This window comes from Macaca thibetana, chromosome 8, assembly GCF_024542745.1.
Source record: "Macaca thibetana thibetana isolate TM-01 chromosome 8, ASM2454274v1, whole genome shotgun sequence".
In the NCBI taxonomy this organism is placed as follows: domain Eukaryota; kingdom Metazoa; phylum Chordata; class Mammalia; order Primates; family Cercopithecidae; genus Macaca; species Macaca thibetana.
In genome coordinates this window covers 105,488,646-105,513,863 of record NC_065585.1, presented here as the reverse complement: position 1 = coordinate 105,513,863, position 25,218 = coordinate 105,488,646, and the positions used below count along the sequence as shown (strand labels likewise).

General features: G+C 45.2%; 1 protein-coding gene across 3 annotated transcripts in view; it reads right to left on the bottom strand.

Moving 5' to 3' along the window:
• The window catches only part of RAB11FIP1 (RAB11 family interacting protein 1), a 42,055-nt gene that overhangs the window by 15,547 nt on the left and 1,290 nt on the right, over positions 1-25,218 (bottom strand). For all 3 annotated transcript variants that reach the window (XR_007728214.1, XM_050801259.1, XM_050801260.1), the window contains exons 2-3: positions 3,511-3,953; positions 698-1,505 (exon numbers count right to left, since the gene is read on the bottom strand). Coding sequence is in view for 2 of the 3 variants with exons in the window: in XM_050801259.1 (XP_050657216.1) it covers positions 698-1,505; positions 3,511-3,953 (1,251 nt within the window). In the remaining variant the exon portion in view is untranslated. The remainder of the gene's footprint in view (positions 1-697; positions 1,506-3,510; positions 3,954-25,218) is intronic.

Genomic DNA, 25,218 nt, shown 5'->3' with positions numbered 1-25,218 from the left:
AAGAGGAACAGTGTGTATGTGTGTATGTGTGCATGTCAAAGTAAGCAGAATCTCTCAAAAAACAAATCTCTCACTCCCCAGACCACAGAAATATTGTCAGTGTCAATGTGAGTCACACAGAAAAGCACAAGTCCCCAAGGCCAGTCCCCAAGTCTCACGCTGGCTCTCACAACAAGGGGCAAAGTGGACACAGAGAACTGTCACTGTCACTCGAGAGAGGACCATCACTGTCACTCGTCACTGTCACTGTCACTCGAGAGACCAAGGGTCTCTCGTACCAGAAACCAATGCCAAAATGCAATGAGCCAGGATAACATCTGGCTCAAGGGGAAATATGAGATAAGAACTTCGTAAACACAGGTACTGCATATACTACAACCCAAACCCAGTATTCCCAACTTGCAACACCCAGAGTCTGCTACAAACCATTGCATTCCACTGAGATCTGATAAGCTGACAGAAAGGACAGACCATGCCTGCAGGGCAGTAGCTCTGGGCTAGGAAACATCACTGCAATTTGTACAGGGCAGGCCAGGCTGGCAGTAGGGACTCGTTAAAAAAAGAATGTAGACCAGCAAACCTTTGGCATGTACGGGTACTGTGACATCATGGAACCAGCAAGAGCTGGTCTAACGTAAGCCTGAAAACCACCAATGGCGAGGTAGAAATGCCCTGCATGAGAAGAGCCAAAACTCACCGGGGCTTGACAGCTCTGGTCTGGGGAGCCCTCTGAGAGGAAATTGGAGGTTTTGGTTCAGACTTGGACTCCGGCTCAGCTTCTGGTTCTGTGATCTGCACATCTTCAAAGGGGTTCAGGGAGCTGCCCTGTCTGGAGACAACAGCTGCGGTATCTTTCTCGGATCTTCTCACAAGGTCTTCAGCAGGCCCCGACGCGTCCTCCCCGGGCTTAACCCCCATCAGCATGCCTTCCTTCTCCCTCCCCAGGACCGTGAGAGGGTTTTCACCTTCACTGCTCTTAGCCACGTCCTTCTTCCCCGTCATCAGAGACAGCAAAGAGGACCTCCTGCTCTCTGGTTTCTTGCTCTCCTTGGCTTCTTTTGCGGCCTCCGAGTTTGCGGGGGCCATGTTTTCCCTGAGGTCCCCACTGACCAGTGGGGCAGGTCGGTAGGACGGCAGGGTCATAGACTTCAAGGAGTCCTTGGTGGAAGATTCGGAGAACCGCCTGTCAGAAGACAGCCCACCTCCTTCAGCAGGCTCCTTCCAAGACCCAGCCGCCAGGTTCTCCGTAGAAGAGAACAAATGCTTCTTTCTGAAGCCCCTGGGGGATGGGGAGGAGGATGGGCTACTGTCCTTGGTCTCACCCTTGCCTTCTGGCTGCTCCAGGTAAACATGGTTCCCATTGATGCAGACATTAGAGCGGGAAAGGACATCGTTCTTAGACCGAAGGCCGCCAAGAAAGGAAAGTCCTTCCTTCTTGGGAAGGGTGAAGTTGACCTGGTTCAGTTGCTTAAGATCTGTACTCGCTGTTCTCTTGTGAGACATGACTTTGGGAAGAAAAACAAAGAACAGAAAGGGGATAAGATGTTAAACGGGTGGTTTGCAGTGTGGGGGCATCTGTCAATGTCTGGATACATTTCTGGTTGGCACAGCTTGGAGGGGGTGTGCTGCTATTCGTATCCAGCAGGTAGAGGACAAGGATGATACTGAACATCTTACAATGTATAGCACAGTCCCCCCCCGACAAAGGCCTATCTAGTCCAAACTGTCCACAGTGCTGAGGTTGAGAAACCCTGGATTAAACCAATGAAAAGGGCAGCAGTAGAAGGTAGAGTAGCAGAATCCAGCCAGTGGGAGCGATTTAGACATTGAAATCGAAGTTCAAAATACATAATTAACTCAGAGCTAAAGGAACCAGATTCCTTGGCTTCTGATAAGACTATATCCCACAAGGGTTAAGCACATCACAGGAACTCAATAACTACCTGATGAATTAATGAAATATCAGAATTACTATAAGGTTTCATGGTTTTACCCTTAAAAAAAAAACAACTTTGAAGACACTCGTTCTATTAGCTCTAAAAGTTTGTACTAACGGATATCATTTATAGAGCCAGAAACTCTGGAAAAGGAATTTAGGCATTCTTAGAAACCAGAGGGTATAATCCCAGCACTTTGGGAGGCCGAGGCAGGCAGATCACTTGAGGTCAGGAGTTCAAAACCAGCCTGGCCAACATGGTGAAACCCTGACTAAAAACACAAAAATTTGCCGGGTGTGGAGGTGGGCACCTATAATCCAAGCTACTCAGGAGGCTGAGGCAGGAGAATCGCTTAAACCCAGGAGACGGAAGTTTCAGAGAGCCAAGATCGCACCACTGCACTCCAGCCTGGGTGACAGAGCAAGACACCATCTCAAAGAAAGAAAGAAACCAGAGGGCTTAGAAATAGAGAGGGCATCTCAGCTATGGGCAGTGGTTCACACGGGTCATACCAGCCGTTTGAGAGGCTGAGGCAGGAGGATTACTTGAAGCCAGGAGTTTCAGACCAGCCTGGGCAACATAGTGAGACCTCATCTCTAAAAAAAAAAAATTTTTTAATTAGCCAGGTGTGGTAGTGCACACCTATAGTCCCAGCTCCTCAGAAGGCCAAGGTGGGAGGATTGCTTGAGCCCATGAGTTGGAGGCTGCGGTAAGCTATGATCGTGCCACTGCACTCCAGCCTGGCAATAGAGCAAGACCCTGTCTCTAAAACAAACAAACAAAAAATATTTTTTCTTTTTTTTGAGACAGAGTCTCAGTCTGTTGCCCAGGCTGGAGTGCAGTGACACAATCTCGGCTCACTGCAAGGTCCGCCTCCTGGGTTCACACCATTCTGCTGACTCAGCCTCCTGAGTTGTTGGGGCTACAGGCGCCTGCCACCACGTCCGGTTTCACCGTGTTAGCCAGGATGGTCTCGATCTCCTGACCTCGTGATCCACCCACCTCGGCCTCCCAAAGTGCTGGGATTACAGGCATGAGCCAACAAAAAATATTTTTAAAAAAGAAACAGATAGAGCTTTTTTTTTTTTTTTTTTTTTTTTTTTTTTTTTTTTTTGAGACAGAGTCTCACTCTGTTACCCAGGCTGGAGTGCAGTGGCACGATCACAGCTTACTGCAGCCTCTACTTCCTGAGCTCAAGCAATCCTCCCAGCCTAGCCTCCTGAGTAGCTGGGACTACAGGAGTGTGTCATCACATCTGGCTAATGTTTGTACTTTTTGTAGAGACAGGGTTTCACCGTGTTGCCCAGGCTAGTCTCAAACTCCTGGGCTCAAGCGATCTGCCTGCCTCGGCCTCCCAAAGTGCTGGGATTACAGGCGTGAGCCACCATGCCTGGTTTGAGAGACGGCATCTTAACCACCACGATCATCACCACCATCACCATGATTTTGTAACTGAGGAATTGAATTAAACTCTTTCTCTTAAGATTTGTCTGTTTCTTCTCTCTCAGAATGAAGCATGGTAAGTGGAAGAAGAGATGTCAGGAAGTAGAAGCAGGAAGAGGCAGAAACTCACCATCCGAGGCTGAGGAGGACTCGTCCTCATTGTCGTCTTCATCCCACTGGGACTGAAAGTCTCCGGGACGAAGCAGCACTTTTTCTGGCTTTGAAGTCGGCAGGACAGACATGGACTGGGAAAGAGTCGTCTTCTGCAAATTCGACTTGGAAAATAAGGTCTTGATCTTCGATTTCTTTTTCTTGTCTTTGCCCACAGACTCATCATCACTGTCAACCGAAGGTGTCGTGCTAGGGATGATGGCTGAGGCGGTGTCTGACCCGCTGTCCTTATTCTTCCCCTTGATCTTGTCCTTCAGTTTTCCAAATGGATTCCGAGACTTGTCTTTCATAGAAAGGTCAAACATGCTGGCAGTCATGTTGTTTCTCATAAACTGAATGTCAACCTCAATTTCTCCTCGCTCCTTGTCCTTCTTTCCTGGTTTGGATTTCAGCTTATACCACCTGAAAGGAGAAAGGCCGAGGAGTTACTTTTGAATGGAAGCAACTGCAACGATGTTTACAATTCCCATGAACTGGCCTCTCCTCTTTGCTACCAGCAGCCTCTTCAATGCGTGCATTCTCACACTTTCTCTTTGGGAAAGCAGAATGAGAGCAGAATTTTTTTTTTTTTTTTTTTGGACACAGAGTCTTGCTCTGTCACCCAGGCTGGAGTGCAATGGAGTGATCTCGGCTCACTGCAGCCTCTGCCTCCCGGGTTCAAGTGATTCTCCTGCCTCAGCCTCCTGAGTAGCTGAGATTACAGGAGCTCGTCACCACATCCGGCTAATTTTTGTATTTTTAGTAGAGACGGGGTTTCACCATGTTATCTAGGCTGGACTCGAACTCCTGACCTCAGGTGATCTGCCTGCCTCAGCCTCCCAAAATGTCGGGATTACAGGCGTGAGCCACTGCGCCCGGCTGACAGCAGAATTTGCACTTTTTTTTGAAACAGAGTCGCGCTCTGTGGCCCAGGCTGGAGGGCAGTGGTGCGATCTCGGCTCACTGCAAGCTCCACCTCCCCGGTTCATGCCATTCTCCTGCCTCAGCCTCCCCAGTAGTTGGGACTACAGGTGCCCGCCACCACGCCCGGCTGATGTTTTTGTTTTTTGGGGTTTTTTTGTATTTTTTTAGTAGAGACAGGGTTTCACCATGTTAGCCAGGATGGTCTCGATCTCCTGACCTCATGATCCGCCCTCCTCGGTCTCCCAGAGTGCTGAGATTACAGGCATGAGCCACCGCGCCCGGCCTGCACTTTTATTTCTTTTGTTTTTTATTTTGCACTTTTAAGACATGCACTAGACAAAGATAGGATCCAGTGTTGTGCTTAGTGTATAATCACCTCAGATCCTGATTCAATAAAGAGCTCATTCTAAAAATAAAGAAAAAAAAATATTCTATGGAATCACTTCCGATGACTGATGTTTTCCTTCAGTAGGGTAAAAATGCAATGATCAGGGCCGGCACGGTGGCTCACACCTGTAATCCCAGCACTTTGGGAGGCTGAGGCGGGTGGATCACAAGGTCGGGAGTTCAAGACCAACCTGGCCCATATGGTGAAACCCTGTCTGTACTAAAAATATAAAAATTTAGCCAGATGTGGTAGCAGGCGCCTGTAGTCCCAGCTACTCGGGAGGCTGAGGCAAGAGAATCACCTGAACCTGGGAGGTGGAGGTTGCAGTGAGCCGAGATCGCACCACTGCACTCCAGCCTGGGCAGCAGAGTGCGACTCCATCTCAAAAAGGATAAAAAAAAAAAAGCAAAGATCATACACAAACAGCTAAGAAGGGTGGCGTGCAAATTATGTATAATTAAATCTCAGAGAAAATTGAGTTTGTAGTAAGGAATAGTCCCTGGAGGGAGTAAAAATATATATATATAAAACACAGAATTTAAAAAAATAATTTTAAAAAGGTGGGGAGGGGGTTGGGCATGGTGGCTCACACCTGTAATCCCTGAACTTTGGGAGCCTGAGGCAGGAGGATCACTTGAGGCCAGGAATTCAAGACCAGCCTGGGCAATATTGCAAGACTGCATCTCTATAAAAAATTTTAAAAATTTGCTGGCATGGTGGTGTGCGCCTATACTCCCAGCTACTCAACATAAGCCTAGGAATTCGAGGCTGCAGTGAGCTATCATTGCACCACTGTACTCTAGTCTGGATGACAAAGTGAGACTCTGTTTCTAAAAATAAATAAATAAAAATAAAGAATTTTTTTAAAGAGTGAAATTAGGCTAGGCATGGTGACTTACACCTGTGATACCAGCACTTTAGGAGGCCGAGGCAGGCAGATCACCTGAGGTCAGGAGCTCAAGACCAGCCTGGTCAACATGGTGAAACCCCGTCTCTACTAAAAATACAAAAATTAGCTGGGCATGGTGGCGAGCGCCTGTAATCCCAGCTATGCAGGAGGCTGAAGCAGGAGAATTGCTTGAACCTGGGAGGCAGAGATTGCAGTGAGCCAAGATCATGCCACTACACTCCAGCACTCCAATACTCCAGCCTAGGCGACAGAGCCAGACTCCATCTCAAAAACAAACAAACAAAAAAAGAGTGAAATCAGTCAGTTAGAAAATGACAAACACTATATGAGTCTGCTTATGTGAGGTTCCTGGGTTAGTCAAATTCATCAAGTCAGAAAGTAGAATGGTGATTGCCGGAGGAGGGGAAGGACAGAATGAGGAGTTAATGTTTGATGGGTATAGAGCTTCAGTTGCGGAAAATGAAAAAGTTCTGGAGATGGATGGCGGTGATGGTCACACAACAATGTGAATTTTTTTTTTTTTTTTTTTGAGACAAAGTCTCACTCTGTCACCCAGACTGGAGTGCAGTGACCGGATCTCAGCTCACTGCAAGCTCTGCCTCCCGGGTTTACGCCATTCTCCTGTCTCAGCCTCCCGAGTAACTGGGACTACAGGCGCCCGCCACCTTGCCCGGCTAGTTTTTTGTATTTTTTAGTAGAGACGGGGTTTCACCGTGTTAGCCAGGATGGTCTCGATCTCCTGACCTCGTGATCCGCCCGTCTCAGCCTCCCAAAGTGCTGGGATTACGGGCTTGAGCCACCGCGCCCGGCCGTGAATGTTCTTAATGACATTGAACTACATACTTAAAAATGGTTAAAATGGGGCCAGGCGCAGTGGCTCATGCCCGTAATCCCAGCACTTTGGGAGGCCAAGGCTGGCAGATCACTTGAGGTCAGGTGTTTGTGACCAGCCTGACCAACATGGTGAAACCCCATCTCTACTAAAAATACAAAAAATAGCTGGGGGTTGTGCCACATGTCTGTAATCTCAGCTACTCTAGAGGCTGAGGCAGGAGAATCGCTTGAACCCAGGAGGCGGAGGTTGCAGTGAGCCAAGATCACACCACTGTACTCCAGCCTGGGTGACACAGCAGGACTCTGTCTCAAAAAAAAAAAAAAAAAAAAAAAAAAGGTTAAAATGGTAAATTTAATGTTATGTATATTTTACCACAATAAAAAAAAATGGGACTTCTTCCCTAGCTTAATAATCAGAAAAAGGAACATTTCGAACACTATCCAAGTATTACACTTGGTCATTTGCAACCTACTTTAAGATGTGAAAAATTACATTATACCAGTCCAACTTCACTGAGAGACAAGGTTAAGAAAAAGGAAATCTCATGGCATTCATTTTCTACTTAGGAACCCTTTACCTTTGGTGAACTCTAAGAATGTGAGCCTGGTTGGGTACAGTGGCTCACACCTGTAATCTCAGTGCTTTGGGAGGCTGAGACAGGAGGATTGGTTGGATCCAGGAGTTTGAGAACAGTATAGGCAACAAGGTAAGATCCCACTTCTCTAAAAAAAAAAAAAAAAAAAAATTTTTTTTTTTTTTTTTTGAGACAGAGTCTTGCTCTGTCTCCCCAGGCTGGAGTGCAATGGTGTGATCTTAGCTCACTGCAACCTCTGCCTTCTGGGTACAAGCAATTCTCTTACCTCGGCCTCTCAAGTAGCTGGGACTACAGGCATATACCACAATGCCCAGCTATTCTTTGTATTTTTAGTAGAGATAGAGTTTCATCATGTTAGATAGGCTGGTCTCAAACTCCTGACCTCAAGTGATCCACCCACCTTGGCCTCCCAAAGTGCTGGGATTACAAGCATGAGCCACCAAGCGTGGCTAAAAATATATTTTTTTAATTAGCTGGGTGCAATGGTGTGTACTTAATAGTCCCAGCTACTTGGGAGGTTGAGGCAGGAGGATCACTTGAATCCAGGAGTTCGAGGCTGTAGTAAGAGCTATGATTGCACCACTGCACTCCAGCCTGTGCAACACAGTGAGACCCTATCTCTTAAAAAAAAAAAAAAAAAATATATATATATATATATATATGTATATATGCACATTAGTAGCAAGACCATACAATGGAACAAATAACTCCAAATACCTGGTCTATAGCGAGCTGTCTACCGGGTCACCCTCACAAACTGAGAACTCACATTCTGATGTTCTTTTCAGTGACCTATTTAAGAGCTGAGGGTAGTGGACTTAAAGGAAATGATGGTTTTGCCCAAATGAGCACAACTTCCTCTTTCACCTTCAGCCATGGCTGGCGGCTCATTCACAGGGCAGATCCCTGCCCCCACTGCTATGGCTCCTTCTACACTTAGAGGGAAGGCGCAGGGGAAAGTGGAAACCTAACCTAACACCTAAACAGCACCTGTGGCATACCTGACACTGCATACACACAGAGACACCCTCATTTCAGCCTCACAAGAACGACACAGAGTAGATATTATACCCATTTTATAGATGAAGAAATTGAAGCTCAGAGGTCTGAAAATTGGCACAAGGTCTTGCAACCATTATGGGGTTGCAAATGGGATTCCAAATCAGTTTCCCCAAAGCTCCTATTCTTTCCTCTACACCAAGATTCCTGCTTTAAATTCTCTAATTTATCTTGGACGGGTCACCTTTTGTAACTTAGAGAAAGGAGGGTTCAAATTTAAATTATTTTTGAGAAACATTTAAGCTTCTAATTTAAATGTTAAGAGATAAAAGAAGAAAGGAAGGAAACTAACATACCTTGCCATCAGTCATAAATCTAACATAGCTTGCCATCGGTCATAAATCGTCAAGATTACTTAAAGGCCAGTATACAAAGTCATCAAGAAGAACTTAAAATGAATTCACAAAATACAGCAAAGAGAGGATAAAATTACATGAGCTATAATTTTGGACCTTTAGGGGACAAATCTTTTATGGTTTTTATAACCCCAATCCACAGCTGGGCAGGCGGGGAGTGGTGGGTGTTGCAAGATGCAAGGTCTTTTTTTATTTTTTATTTTTTGCAACAGGGTCTCACTCTGTTGCCCAGGCTGGAGTGCAGTAGTGCGATCATAGCTCACCGCAGCCCTGAACTCCTGGGCTCAAGTGGAAGATGCAAGGTCTTTATAGACAATGTCACCCCTGCCAGCCTAGTGTCTGTCCAATACATTTTCCAGGGCCTAGCCTGGAATCATTTGCATATTTGTCACTTCGATTTTAAGAGGATTATTTATATTTTTTCTCTTCTGACAGTCATGTGGTAAATGGTAGCCTTGGTGATGAAGGGTGTTTAGCTTTTGTAAATACCAGTTGCAGGCCCCCGAAAAGGAGAAGTTGCTGAACACTGACCGAGGAGGTTTCGATGACCTCGCCAACCGCAGGCAGGCAGCATGCTTCACCTCCCCGCCCAAGGCAGGAGCATCACGCAGGGGTTTCTCCACAGCTCTTCCACATAGCCCCTTCTGTTAGCCCTCCCCCGGGATGCAAAAATGTGACAGGCCTCCAAAGTAGCTGTCAGAGGCGTTCAGACCAGAGCAACTCCATCTTGAGTGAGGGCTAGGAAAATGAGGCTGGAACTTGCTGCGCTGCATTCCCAGAAAGTTAGGTATTCCTAGCCTCTAGATGTTTATGGGTAAGGGAACAGATGGATAATGTTTACCAAACAGACTCAGACTTAGGAGTGTTCTAATATCTCAAATCTGGAGAACAAAGGCAATCCTAATTTTGCTTTAAAGATACTAATACTGCTTTTTGAAAAATATAGTAATTAAGAAAATTAATCCTTTATCACAAACCCTTGTAGTAGGGCACATCTCTTGATGATCTTTTTATCCTGTATATAAATAAGCATACTACCTAGAGTGGATGCGTTCTCCTCTTACTTTCGGGAACGTCCTACTCTGTCTATGGAGTAGCTGTACCTTCAACACTTTACTTTCTTAACAAGCTTGCTTTTACTTTGCACTGCAGACTTGCCCTGAATTCCTTCTCACAGGAGATCCAAACACCCTCTTTTGGGGTCTGGATCAGGACCCCTTTCCTGTAACACAGCCACTTGACAATTCCAAGGGCCAGCCTTGCCTTTCCAAAAGTATCAGTGAGGTTTTGTTTGTACTCCTAATGGTTTTTGAGCAAAGCTACAACCGATTCCAGAATCCTCCCTCAGGACCAATTATTACCTGATTCTCAGGTCCGATCCCTGGGTCCTAAAGTGGGATTTGCTTTGGAAACTTCCAACACCATTAGGAAGTGCAAATAAAAACGTCACCGACTGTTCTTGCTGCTTCATTTCACAAGCAAACCTAAAACCAAACATCAAGTAGCCAGGCATAGCCACTGGGCTATTGAAGGATATGAAACAGGCTGAATCACAGACCAGCAAGGAAACAGCCCAGGCAAAGGGGCAGAATTTACAAATGTGTGCTCAATGTATTAAAGCCGGAAAGGAAAACAAGAATTGTTTCTTTTTTTTTTTCTGTTTTTTTTTGAGAGACTGAGTCTCGCTCTGTCGCCCAGGCTGGAGTGCAGTGACATGATCTCAGCTCACTGCAACCTCCTCCTCCTCCTGGGTTTAAGCGATTCTCCTGCCTCAGCTTGCAGAGCAGCTGGGACTACAGGTGTGCACAACTATGCCCAACTAATTTTATGTTGGCCAGGTTGGTCTCAAACTCCTGACCTCAGGTGATCCGCCTACCTCAGCCTCCCAAAGTCTTGGGATTACAGGCATGAGCCACTGTGCCTGGCCAAGAATTCTTTCTTTCACTAGCAATATTATCCTCAAATTCAAAAACAGTTTAATCAAGGGATGTTTGATACAAGCATACTTTGATAAGATAGTGAAAGCCACAGTGCTTGAATATCTTGCCCTAAGAAATCCCAAACCAGAAGAACACATCTGTGGGTTTTTATATTTAAGATCAACTCAGTTTCTAAGTGTTACTGCCCATGCGTTTTTCAGTTCACTTAATTCCTGCACCTCACAGAAGTCGCTCATAAATAATAAAGTCCCAGCTTAGCAACATAGCATGTGATGGCGGCACGGGTGTGTTCCTGTATTATCTTTCACGTAGGCCCTGAAAGCTTGAATTATCTCAGAAATCAGGGTTGGGTCCATTTCCCTAGTCCAAAGGGCAGAAAAAGACAGCCATAATCCCAATGTAGCAAGTTTATTTTTAACCCTATATTCTGAAAAAATCTTGCCATCTATCGAAAGTAAAAATCAAATATTCCTTCAATAAGCAAATCATTATGGCTTATCATTAAACTCAGTTCTGCAAGAATTAAAAGGATATCTGGATATGTAGAAAGTGACTTTTTTTTTTTTTTTTTTTTTTTGAGACAGAGTCTCACTCTATTGCTCAGGCTGGAGTACAGTGGCACAATATCAGGTCACTGCAACCTCTGCTGCCCAAGTTCAAGTGATTCTCTTGCCTCGGCCTCCCAAGTAGCTGGGAGTACAGGCGCACGCCACTGCACCCGGCTAATTTTTGTATTTTTAGTAGAGACAAGGTTTCACCATCTTGGCCAGGCTGGTCTCAAACTCCTGTCCTCATGATCCACCCACCTTTGGCCTCCCAAAGTGCTGGGAATACAGGCGTGAGCCACCGCACCTGGCCAAAATAAAATTTCCATAAACTATATACACACACATATATATTTTTTGAGACGGGGTCTTGCTCTGTTTTCCAGGCTGGAGTACAGTGCACGTTCATAGCTCACAGCAGCTTTGAAGTCCTAGGCTCAAGCCATCCTCCCACCTCAGCCTCTTAAGGAGCTGGGACTAAAAGCATGTGCCACCACACCCAACCAGTTGTTGTTGTTGTTGTTGTTGTTGTTGTTGTCGTTGAGACAGAGTCTTGCTCTGTTGCCCAGGCTGGAGTCCAGTAGCATGATCTCGGCTCACTGCAACCTCCACCTCCCAAGTTCAAGCAATTTTCATGGCTCAGCCTCCAGAATAGTTGATATAACAGGCATGTACCATCATGCCCAGCTAATTTTTGTATTTTTAGTAGAGACAGGGTTTCACCATGTTGGCCAGGCTGGTCTCGAACTCCTGACCTCAAATGAACTGCCTGCCTCAGCCTCCCAAAGTGCCAGGATTACAGGTGTGAACCACTATGCCAGCTAGTCTTTTGTTTTGTTTTAGAGATAGGGTCTTGCTATGCTGCCCAGGCCGGTCTTGAACTCCTGGCCACACAGAATCCTCTCACCTCAGTCTCTCATAGTGCTGGGATTATAGGTGTGAGCCACTGCACTTGGCTTATATTCTTTAATTTTTTTTTTTTTTTTTTTGAGATGGAGTCTCACTCTGTTGCATAGGCTGGAGTGCAGTGGCGCGATCTCAGCTCACTGCAACCTCCACCTCCCGGATTCAAGCAATTCTCCTGCCTCAGCCTCCTGAGTAGCCGGGATTACAGCCGTGTGCCACCACACCAGGCTAAGTTTTGTATTTTTAGTACAGACAGGGTTTCATCATGTTGGCCAGGCTAGTCTCGAACTCCTGACTTCAGATGATCCATCCACCTTGGCCTCCCAAAGTGCTGGGATTACAGGTGTGACCCACCACGCCCGGCCCCCAGCCTATATTTTTAAGTAATAACAGGCATTGGGTAAAAATTCAAATCACACAAAATGGTATAGGATGAAAAATTCCATCTTTCCACCCCTCCTGATCCCATGCCCCTCAGTCTCCGTATCAGAGACAACCACTATTATCAGTTTTATACACCCAAATGGTGGTCTCACCACAAACAAGCAAAACTGTGTATTATCCAAATAGGCTACCCTGCGGTTTTTGTTTTTGGGGATTTTATTTTTTTGGTCAAACACAAGACAAGGCACAAATAAAAGTATCCAAAAAGTCATTTAAGTTTTCTATACTTTCAAAAAGATGTTTATGAAGAGAAATAAGGGAACACAGAAAAAGAATGAACTAAGTACAGTGCAGAAAAAAACACGAGCCTGTGCCCACACACAAGAGCGGGGTGCAGGGCACCAGCCCGCCTCCAGAGTAGCCCACCGGGGAGCCCGTGCCTGCATCCATACTGCGAAATCTCTTGGGCTTTTCAGTCCTTCTGGAGCAGCTAAGACCATTCAACCATGCCTATTCTCAGGGCCGGTGTGCCTCAGAACGTGGTGCTGGCTTCCCAGACACACGCAGAGCTGACCCCAGGGGGCCTTCTGTTGGAATGGGGCAGGGTCAGGGCAGCCTGGCTCTTGCTATCGGGAAATGAAAAGCCTTCCCTTGCAGCCCTGCAGATAGTCACGATTACACTGGTAAAGGACTGACTAGTATGTCTCAAAAATAATCTTTCTGCAGCCGAAACAAACATGTTTTTTCCCTTGAAAACATTCTGGAGAGCAGACATATGCAGAGAAATGATGCCTTCGGAGATTCAGTTCCAACGTGTCTACATGCCAAACGCTGGAAATACAGAGAATGAAGAGGACTAAAAAGCTTACCCTACAATGGGATGGGGAACAGGCTTGCCCAAGATCACAAAGCATTTGTCACACTGGGGCAACTGTTTCCAACTTTCTAACTTTCAGGCATGAGAAAAATTAACTACAGGTAAAACTCCTGCTAAAATACACAATTTCATCACAAATAATGACTCACGTACAAATAAGGTTTCAGGTCATTTAAGCCCCAACGGGCTATCAGAACCACCTATCTAGGGACTGTTCAGCAAGTGAATAAATACTGCATCCCCATATTAAACACAGGAGTCTCCAGGAAAGGCCAGGCAAGGAGGATCACCAGCTCTCTGGGTTACCTCCACACTTTACAGGTGTCAGTGTTAATTTCAAGGGATCATTGTTTCTGCATCCAGTTTGGACTCCTGGTTCGGTTAGTACTGCCTACTTCCTTGGCTGTACAAAATCCCAATCCTGATTTACAGCATGAGTCATCTCCACGTTAACCAGGCATCATGACACAGGGGATGATGGCCTCAAGTGAGGAAAGAAGCAGGAAGAACAGAACCACCCCTGACCTAGTGTGGGACAGAGGACACACTTAACCTTTCTTAGATGAAGAAATTTCAAAAGCAGTTCATGAACTGTCTTCCCCAGGAAATAAAAAATCAGGCTGCAAATCATGTGGTTAGCAGTTGAGAACATCTTTTTAAAAGGGTCTGAAAAGGAGTGATTCCACATGGGTAAAATGTCCAGTTTCTTCTTCTGGTCACCTAGAAGCAATGCACAGCAAACAGACAGAAATGTTTATGACCTATAAAATGTTTGTGCTGTGTACCTTCCAGAAGCTATGCAGTTTAATGAGTGCTGGTATTGAACAAGGTAGCTAGTCATCATAACCTACCTCTGAACACAGAATTACCCATCAGCCAAGCTGGCCTCCCTAGACCTTCCCCTCTGCCCACTGTCAGCTACTTGGAAAAACTGGTAAATCACAAGGGTAGCAAATCGGTCATGGCTCATTTTTTTGGCCTTAATTCCTAAAACAGCCACTCCAGCAGCATGGAAAGGCCGTTTGTAGCCACCAAACTGAATTCTAAGAACTGGTAAATGACAGTCAGGCACGGAGGCTCACGTCTGTAATCCCAGCACTTTGGGAGGCCGAGGCGGGCAGATCACTTGAGGTCAGGAGTTCGAGACCAGTCTGGCCAACATGGTGAAACCCCGCCTCTACTAAAAATACAAAAATTAGCTGGGTGTGGTGGTGCGCACCTGTAATCCCAGCTACTCGGGAGACTGAGGCACGAGAACTGCTTGAACCTGGGAAGCAGAGGTTGCAGTGAGCCGAGATCGCGACACTGCACTCCAGCCTGAACGACAGAGTGAGAACGCCATCTCAAAAAAAAAAGAAAAGCAAAAATGAACTCAGTCCCATGCTAATCTGAACACTGCCTTTTTATAAATCTTCCTGAAGTCTTTTTCCCATACATTTTAACAACTAGCAGCTGAGACACCTTCGGCAAGATATTTAACCTCTTTGTGGGACAGGCTCCTCTTCTGAAACAGGGTTAGGAACACCCACCTCGTAAGAATGTTAGGAAGATTAAATGGCTTAATGTATGCAAAGTGCTTAGAACAGTAACCTGGCCATAAGTCTTAGCTATAATTACTACTTAGCTGTACATATGCAATTTTCTTTGTAGTGCATTATACATTACTGCCTTATAATTGTCAAACTTTTAATTTTGAATGGCTAAATGATATTCTGTGAAATGGGTATACGCCATAGTTTATCTACCCATTCAGATGATTCTCAAAAGGGAACTTAGGATTTTAATAGTTTCAATACACTGTATTATTAACTACCCTAACTTATCGACCAAATATAAATAACAATGATTTGCATTTGAAGGGAACAGAAATGACTCACTTCCAAAATTGGTTTGTATTACATAATTTCCAAAATGATGTATCTGTTTATCTATTTTTTTGGGACGGAGTCTCACTCTGTCGCCCAGGCTGGAGTGCAGTGACGCAATCTCAGCTCACTGCAGCCTCTGCCTCCTGGGTTCAAGTGATTCTCCTGCCTCAGCCTCCTGAGTAGCTGGGATTACAGGCACCCACCACTACACCCGGGTAATTTTTGTATCTTTAGTAGAGACGGAGTTTCACCATGTTGGCCAGGCTGTTCTCAAACTCCTGACCTCAGGTAATCCGCCCCGCTTGGCCTCCCAAAGTGCTGGGATTGCAGGCATGAGCTACCACACCTAGCTAAATTTCCAAACTTAAAAAATATATAAAATTTTTAACAAACCATGATCAGTGTGTACTTTCTTTAAAAAAAAAAAATGTGTTTGTTTTTATTTTTTTTCAGATGGGCTCTGTCACCCAAGCTGGACTGCAGTGATGCCATCACGGCTCACTGCAGCCTCAACCTCCCAGTCTCAAGCAATCCTCCCATCTCAGCCTACCGAGTAGCTAGGATTACAGGCGTGCGCCACCATATCCTGCTAATGTTTTATTTTTTGCAGAGACAGGGTGTCATCATGTTGCTTAAGCTGGTTTTAAACTCTTGGATTCAAGTGATCCTCCCACCTCAGCCTCCCAAAGTACTGGGATTACAGGAATGAGCCACCACTGCACCCAGCCCCTCAATGTATACTTTCTGTAACTTAGTGAGAGATGTCCTGATCCTCATGGACCCCTTCAGGGTTTCTACACAGAAAAGAAAGAGACAAGAAACAGAGGGCTCTCGAACTCTCAGAAATAGGCCGAGATGGCATAATTAAGTCTATGAATCAAGATAGGTTTTCTAAGTGGAAAGCAATACTAAATTTCTTGTAGGTGAAAACTAAAGGAAATACCAAGCATCTTTATTTTAGCAATTCTCTAAGAATTAGAAAAATTAATTCATTTTTAAATATTTAAGTCTACCACACTCACCATCATGACTTACCAATTCTTTTTCAAAGCTCGATCCTATCTCAAAAAGCCACACATGTTAATATTCTACCATCAAATCCAGTATCTCACCTCTTGGTCAAATGTAACTGCCACTGATGCATTTATTTGTTCTGTCAAAGAATACTGTCTTGTGGCAACCATGGGGTCCTCACACACAGAGACTTTAAGAATGGAAAAACAAAATGCAATAGTTTGGTTCACCACCTCTTAACCAGGACAAAAAACAAACTTCAGCATGACCAACATCAGGGAACACTCAGCCCTTCCTCACCACATAAACTCCCACACTTCTATGAGAGTTCCTGGCAAGGAACAGAGTATCTGTGATTTATTCCATAAGCAAGGTAAGTCCAAATGAAGGGAAAATAATTACACCAAAAGCATCTTTTTTTTTTTCTTTCTTTGAGACAGAGTCTCACTCTGTCACCCAGGCTGGAGTAGAGTGGCACGATCTCGGCTCACTGCAAGCTCCACCTCCCGGGTTCAAGTGATTCTCCTGCCTCAGCCTCCTGAGTAGCTGGGATAACAGGTGCCTGCCACTATACCTGGCTAATTTTTGTATTTTCAGTAGAAACAAGGTTTCACCATGTTGGCCAGGCTGGTCTCGAACTCCTGACCTCAAGTGATCCACCCACCTCGGCCTCCCAAAGTGCTGGGATTACAGGTGTGAGCCACTGCACCCGGCCTCACCAAAAGCATTTCTAAATCCTGTTTTAATAACAAATGATTAGTAAAAATGAAAAGTTCTATTTTGGTGAACCACGTCACAGTGCTCTGCATGGGAAAGGGGCAGACTGAAGAAACATCTGGGGCCCCAGCCGGCTGCTACTGTATTTCACACAGGATGCCCATTCTTTTATAATAACCAGAGGCCTCTTTAGACCAGGCTTTCTAGAGGCTTAGTTGTTTTACCTAGAGCCTAGCCATGTCCTTTTTTTTTTTTTTGAGACGGAGCCTCCCTCTGTCACCCAGGCTGGAGTGCAGTGGCCGGATCTCAGCTCACTGCAAGCTCCTCCTCTCGGGTTCACGCCATTCTCCTGCCTCAGCCTCCCGAGTAACTGGGACTACAGGCGCCCACCGCCTCGCCCGGCTAGTTTTTTGTATTTTTTAGTAGAGACGGGGTTTCACCGTGTTAGCCAGGATGGTCTCGATCTCCCGACCTCGTGATCCATCCGTCTCGGCCTCCCAAAGTGCTGGGATTACAGGCTTGAGCCACCGCGCCCGGCCTAGCCATGTCCTTTTTAAAAAGTGAAGGGTGTGTGGCAGTCACACCTCTAGAAATATTTTTTAGGGATTTCTTATAAATACCTTCCCTCTACTTCATTCAAAGGCCAGTATTCAGGAAAAGATACTTAATTACCATTGCCTTTTTTCTCTCTACAGGCACATTCCTAAATGTGTCCCCCAGGAACACCCTGGAGACTAAAGCCCTTGATTTTCCTCTAACAGATTATCAACAGGCGTCTCCCTGCAGGAGAGGAATTTCTGTCTCATTAGTGGTGAAACCCGCCTCCTTTGCCACAGGCATCATTAGCCAGCAAGCCGCAGAAGGTAACCTGCTTCTTCAAGAGGAAAAGGGTACTCAGGAGGCTGAGGGAGGAGAATCATTGCTGGAACCTGGCAGGCGGAGGTTGCAGTGAGCCGACTGCTGCATTGCCCTCCAGCCTGGACAACAAGAGCAAAATTCCACCTTAAAAAAAAAAAAGAAAGAAAGAAAGAAAAGGGCACTGACCACAAAGCCATACCCCAAACTGGGAAACCGAAAGAAGCAGAGCTTTGATTTCATACTTCGGACATCCCCAGTCTGTAAGCTACAGAGCTACACATAAGATTAAATGTGTCTCCACGTTCACCCAGGCAATCTACTGCCTGCCCCGTGCCTACAGGAACCACAACCACTGCCTCCCTCGCAGATGCGTTTATTGAGCCCCTGCACTGGGTCACACAGCAAAGGACACGATAGAAGTGGTCCCTGTCCCAGAGGAAAATAGGGCAAAGTCAGGCTTGGTCTCTTCCTGAGTCAGCTGGGGCATGAGATCCGAACCAGGACACCTTATGGAGAGCAGAACCCCTCTCTTTGCCAATACAAGGGTCTGGGTGTTAATTTTGTTGGAATTCAGAGACACTTAGGTCTGGAGATCTGTGCCAGACCCAGAACCAAAGGCCACCTAGGGAAGTGCTCTGAGATGAAGGCCTAAAATGACCTCCCATCACTCCCTCTATTCAGTGCTAGAGTTTCTTAATCCTTCTGGAGCTAAGCCAAAGCTAGCTGTCCCTCCTTCAAAAGTATAGGGTAAGAAGCACAATTTTCCAGGGCGTATAGCTATGAAAACCATAGTATCTTAATGGATATCTAAGATTATTGTTAAGGGAGAGGAAGAGTAATGTCAGCAAATACATGTTGGAGTTGATGGCATTTTAATAAGCATGTGGATTGCTTGTAATGTAATTATAACTTTTTTAGTTAATAACTACAATTAAAATGACATATCAGATACTCTTTATAAAAATCTTCCTCTGATGGGAGTTACAGAAACACAATAGAAGTCTTTGTAACCAAAGGCAGTTTAAGTAAAATGAAAAAGGCACAAGACTCTTTTCTATGCTTACCGTTTGTAATGCAAAAAACATTTGACTGGTTCACTTACTTGAGAATTTTTTTTTCATTTATGGGTCTAACTTTACTAATGTTATATATTATGTTCTCCTTTTCTTAGTCCTATATCCCTTAAAGCAGTGACTTCATCTGCTGTGTGAGAGCACATCAATGAGATCATAGCAGCTCTGCTGTTACTAGACAAAGACTTGGCGGTACTGAGTGGGTAAACACTTGCAGACACATACATACATGCCCTGGTTTCAATGGCATTTCCTAGTAATTCACTCCAACAGAAATCTCCACTCACAGCCAGGTGTCACAGCCCAAAGCTGTCTTTGTAATGGTGACCTCACCCTGGTATCACAGTGACTGTGAGGGAAAGAAAGCAGCTGCCACTTCCTGGTTCACTTTCAACACCAAGCTCTCCTGATTTTATGTGTTCATTCTTATTACTTCCTTTCCCTCCCGCCCTACCATAGCCAATCCATCACATGTCAGGTCAGTTGAACCTCTAAGATATTTCTGAAATCCACCCACCTCTGTCCACCTCCCCAGGTGGCTTAGACATCATTCTAGTCCAAGCCACCACTATCCACCATCTAGATTACTGCAACAGCTTCCCGTTTTGTCTGTTCAATCTAGGTTAGGTCAGCTTCAAATCCATTCTCTACCCAAGAGCCATGGTGATCTCTGACAAATAAATTGGATCATATCAACCCACTACATTTATTTACTTATTTATTTATTTATTTATTTATTTATTTATTTGTCGTTATTTATTTTGAGACGGAGTTTTGCTCTTGTTGCCCAGGCTGGAGTGCAATGGCACAGTCTCAGCTCACTGCAACTTCTCCCTCCCAGTTTCAAGCGATTCTCCTGCCTCAGCCTCCTGAGTAGCTGGGATTACAGGTGCCCGCCACCACAGCCGGCTAATTTTTGTATCTTTAGTAGAGCCCATGTTGGGCCAGGCTGGTCTCAAACTCCTGACCTCAAGTGATCCACCCACCTTGGCCTCCCAAAGGGCTGGGATTACAGGTGTGAGCCACCGTGCCCAGCCCCCACTGCTTTTAATTTTAGCAGTCAGTGGCTTCCCATTCCTCCTAAGTAAAGCCCCGCCTTCCTCTTCAGCCTCATCTTACACAAGTACTCCCCCACTTCCCAGGTATTCCTGCCTCAGGGCCTTTGCCCGGGCTGCTACTCCTCCACCAGGCCCCCTTCCGCCGCTCCTCACTAGAAAAATTCCTCTTCATTCTTCAGCTCTCTGCCTCAGAGAGGCTACCTGCAATCTCCTTCTTTAAATCATGTCCTTCCTGCCCTTTTCTTCTATAATACCCTGTCCTCTTTCTCCACAGTACTTACCACAATATATGATTATTTATTTGTGAGTTCATTTGTTTTTTTGTTTTTGTTTTTTGAGACAGAGTCTCACTCTATCACCCAGGCTGGAGTACAGTGGAGTAATCTCGACTCACTGCAACCTCTGCCTCCTGGGTTCAAGTGATTATCCTGCTTCAGCCTCCCAAGTAGCCAAGATTACAGGCGCATACCACCACACCTGGCTAATTTTTGTATTTTTAGGAGACAAGATTTCACCACGTTGGCCAGGCTGGTCTCGAACTCCTGACCTTAGGTGATCCACCTGCCTCAGCCTCCCAAAGTGTTGGGATTACATGTCCATTTGTTTAATGCCTACTCCCCCAGAAGGCTCTGGGCTTCCTGAAAGCAGGGATCATCCCTGTTTTCTTCACCATTGTTTACACTGTATATCCAGCACCTGACACTCTTAGTAGGCAATAAAAAATACTGACTACAAGAATGGATGAGGTTGTCCACGGTGGCGCACACCTGTAATCCCAGCACTTCAAGAGGCTACAGCAGGAGATTGCTTGAGCCTAGGAGTTCAAGCACAGCCTGTAACATAGTGAGATTCCATCTCTGCAAAAACAAAAACAAAAAATAAAGTAGCTCGGTGTGGTGGCACACCCCTGTAGTCCCAGTTACTCGGAAGCTGAGGGGGAGGATTGCTTGAACTCAGGAGGTCGAGGCTGCAGTGAGCTGTGATTATGTCACTGCACTCCAGCCTGGGAAAGAGTGAGACCCTGTCTCCAAAAAAAAAAAAAAAAGATGACCTTTAGAAACAAGAAGATGGAAAAAAAGCAGGTAGAACTTTCTCCATACTAACTGAATGTCTTACAAATGAAATCATAAACAATACCATCAAAAAAAAAAACCATGAGGGAATATCTTCCACATCACCAAAACAACTCTGAAGGACTCTCATCCTTTTTAGTCATTTGATTCCTTTGTTATAAGCAGTTTAGGGTTATTTATTCTAGAACTTACAGAGAATTCCGGCTTGAGCACCGAGTTGTCTCAGTTTCCTACACTAGAGTGGGAGGGGACTGTGGCTTCATAAGACCTGCGGAGGTTTCCAGTAAGGCTCAATATTATCTTTAAGGGAAATTCCAAGAAAAGAAAAATTTAATCAGTAATAACATTACTCGAATTTTCCAACCTATTAAGCAAAATCTAAATGTTCTTAGGAAACCTAAAGGTATAAAAACAAACACCCATTGCTTATAATTTGTGAATTATGAACCTCTGTGGTCATCTATGTCATTTTTCTGCATCCAACTCTCCCAGAAAAACAACTATCTAGCCCTTGCTTTTTTTTTTAATAACCCACATTTCTGTTGGCAACTTATTTCATAATCTTATTAAACTTGCAGTTCTTCCAAGTATCTAACCCTTTATAATACCTACGTCCTTTCATATGCAACCAAATTCTCTCTTGAGTTTTAATAGGTATAAGAACATGGCCCTTCATCACTCACGCTCTCTCTTCATGTGGGGAGGACTATCGCAATATTAAGTTTCATGGTGCTTAGTTACACAACGGCCTTCTAGTCACCAGGCTGCATAAATATTTGTTCTAATCTATACTTAATAAATTATTTCCCTAAATTTTCTTGCTCTTAGTATCCTAAAAAGGTTTTTCATTTTGATTTATATATACATAAATACATGCATACACACACACACACACACACACACACACACATATATATATATATATATATTTTTTTTTTTTTTGAGAGGGAGTTTTGTTCTTGTTGCCCAGGCTGGAGTGCAGAGTGGTGCGATCTCAGCTCACTGCAACCTCCACCTCCTGGGTTCAAGCATTTCTCCTGCCTCAGCCTCCCGAGTAGCTGGGATTACAGGCACCCAGGCACCCGCCACCATGTCCAGCTAATTTTTTGTGTTTTTAATAGAGACAGGGTTTCACCATGTTGGCCAAACTGGTCTCAAACTCCTAACCTCAGGTGATCCACCTGCCTTGGCCTCCTAAAGTGCTGAGATTACAGGCATGAGCCACCATGCCCAGCATATTTTTTTTTTCTTTGAGACAGGCTCTCACTCTGTTGCCCAGGCTGGAGTGCAGTAGCCTGATCACAGTTCACCCTAACCTTTAACTCTTGAGCTCAAATGATCTTCTCACCTCAGCCTCTGGAATAGCTGGGACTAAAGATGCCTGCCAACATGCCCGGCTATTTTTTTTTTTTTTGGTAGAGTTTGGGTCTCAAGTTACCCAGGCTGGTCTTGAACTCCTGAGCTCAAGTGATCCTCCTGCCTCAGCCTCCCAAATTGCTAGGACTACAGGTAGGAACCACCACGTCTAGCCTCCTAAAAAGGTTTCTATCAGTCTAGGATCCCAAACTACATGAGACTAGAGAGTTGAGCAGAGAATCCCTCAAATTGGTCAACCGATTCTACCTCTTCGATTCATGTCTGTTTTGCAGTCACAGTACTTGACCGATTCCCAGTTTCTGAGACCCACTGAGACCCCAGGTCCTTAGCAGATGTGTAAGTGCAAAGTCAATTCATTTCAATTTTTCCTAATGGGCCACACATTCTTCCCTATTAGATGTATCCTATTTATTTGTTAGCCTCTGGTGTTTTAAAAGTGTACATCATCACATCTTGACTCTAAATAAATGACACTGGGGTCTTATCAATAAAACAAATGGAAATATTTGCACAGTTAGCTTTTAACTCCTCGAGTTTCAGCTTCTGGACCCAAGATAAAAGTCATATTCTGTTGCAGCAACTCTTCTTTGCTAGAGATTAAGACAAAGACAGACAGACACACAGACACACAGACACACACACAGACCAAGATTTAGCTTTTGTTTCTTGTTTTTAATGTCTGAAATGGAGTCGAACCATTAATAACCAGTTCAAATGACTTTTGTAGCACAACTCATTTCCTCATTTCCTTCTGTTAAAATTCCACCTTTCACCAGGCACGGTGGCTCACGCCTATAATCCCAGCACTTTGGGAGGCCAAAGTAGGTGGATCACCTGAGGTCAGGAGTTCGAGACCAGCCTGACCAACATGGTGAAACCCCATCTCTACTAAAAATACAAAAATTAGCCAGTCGTGGTGGCAGGAGCCTGAAATTCCAGCTACTCGGGAGGCTGAGGCAGGAGAATTGCAAAACCCGGAAGGCAGAGGTTGCAGTGAGCCAAGATCGCGCCACTGCACTCCAGCCTGGGGGACAGAGTGAGACTCTGTCTCAAACAAACAAACAAAAAATTCCACTTTTCAATGCATATCTTATTCTTTAAATCTCAGCTATCTTGGGCACCGGGGCATCAGACAGCACCCTTGGCACCTTGGAAAGTCCCAGAAAGTTGTAGATGGAAAGTGGAAAGCTTGCAATTTCATCTACCCATAGAGATGCAAAGAAGCCTTCCTTTGAAGTTATTTTAAGAAAGAAAAAAAAAATCAATTAAGCACCATTTTCCTGGAAGTCAATACTGTGACTAGGTGGTAATTGGTTCATATAATAGATGGGAGTTATCGTGTAGGTTTAGGGTTACATTGGATAAAATGAGAAAAATGAAGATGCAGAGACTGAACTCTTCCTGAAAAAAAGAGCTCAAGGAGGTTTCAATCTTTCACAAAGCAGTTACAGAACCTTTTCAATCACTTCTTGAATACATTGGCCCCATTAATCCAGGAACCCAGAAACATCTTACAAACATCAATTAAGTCTGGCAACATGCTTTATTTACAAATAGGGAAACTTGGCTGTTTAGGGACAGAGAAGCCCAACAATGAGTCAGGGCCGCTGTGGGCACTGGACCCAGGACTCTGGAATCTCCATCTCTGGCAGGGAGATGTGATCTACCTCTCAAGGGGATAAAATGTCCACATAAGAAACAGGTGGCAGAGAAGGAAGTGAATACACACTTGTTGGGATGGCGCAAGACAATGGATGGCCAACAGCACCCGTCTGAAGCTGGAAGGGAAGCTGACCCACCGCCCCCAGTGTCATTTAATCAGAGGGAAGATCAGCATTGCTGCAGCCCCTCCTTAGCAAAAACACTGCTTACCTTATGGCTTGTAAATTGATGCTGTGAGATACCCCACATCCATCCTCACATCAAGGCTAGTTTTATCTGATTTGAGTTCAGAAATGCCTGATCATCTTTGGCCAGGTAAGTACATCATCAGATATTCCATTTGCAAGCCTACATGCTGAAATGGAACCCACCCCACAGTAAAGGGAGCCTCCGAGGACAAACCCTCTGGCTTTTCCTGTCTCTCTCACAAGGGAAAGTTAAAAGGCTATGTATATCTAAAACACACAAAGCGAATCAGTGTGCTTCCTAAACTGTAGGCTTTTGGTGCTGACTGGCCTGCATATTTAAGATCTAACAAAGTAACCAGCTAAGCTAATCGAGGCTAGCTTTGGTATACTAGATGAATATAATCAAACGTTCCTTTGGGTGAAGTACTGCCCTTTCCGAACACCTGTGAAAGGGAACAAGTAATTCGGTAATATCATGGAGTGAATGGTTTTTGCCCCATTTTTACTGCGGAAGTGAAATACCGTGACACAATCTTTGGGAGCTACATCCACCAGGATTAGGACCAGAGAGAATAACTCTACCAACTCCAAAAAGAAACAATGCCCAGTTCTGCTCGGCCAAGGGCCCATCCGGGCTCCCTCCAACCCGGGGAAATATTTACTAACGTGGGGCCCAGGGCACACACCACACTGTTGTAACATTCTTTCTGGAGGCGCAAATTCTCTTCACCAACCCCCCAGGCAAGTACAAGGTAGAAGGGGTTAGCAGTCAGGTGACAGCCCGCATACACCATTCCCCTCCCCCAACCTCCACCCGCCCTGCATTGTAAAGGCGTTGCCCCCGGGGTTAGCCTTTAGGGCGGGGGTGTCAGCTGGTTTCATGCCTCCGGTTCATCTGCCCTGAGCCCTGGCCCAGTCATTCTGGGCTCGAAGTGTTCTTCCATTCAGTGAAATACCCAGGAGGCCTTCCACCCAAGCGAAGACGAGTATCAGACACGGACTACCACCCTAGTAAGAAGGCACCTGCCCATGTTTAGTTGGAATTCATCTCAAATTCACTTAGTGCTTACTGTGTGCCAGA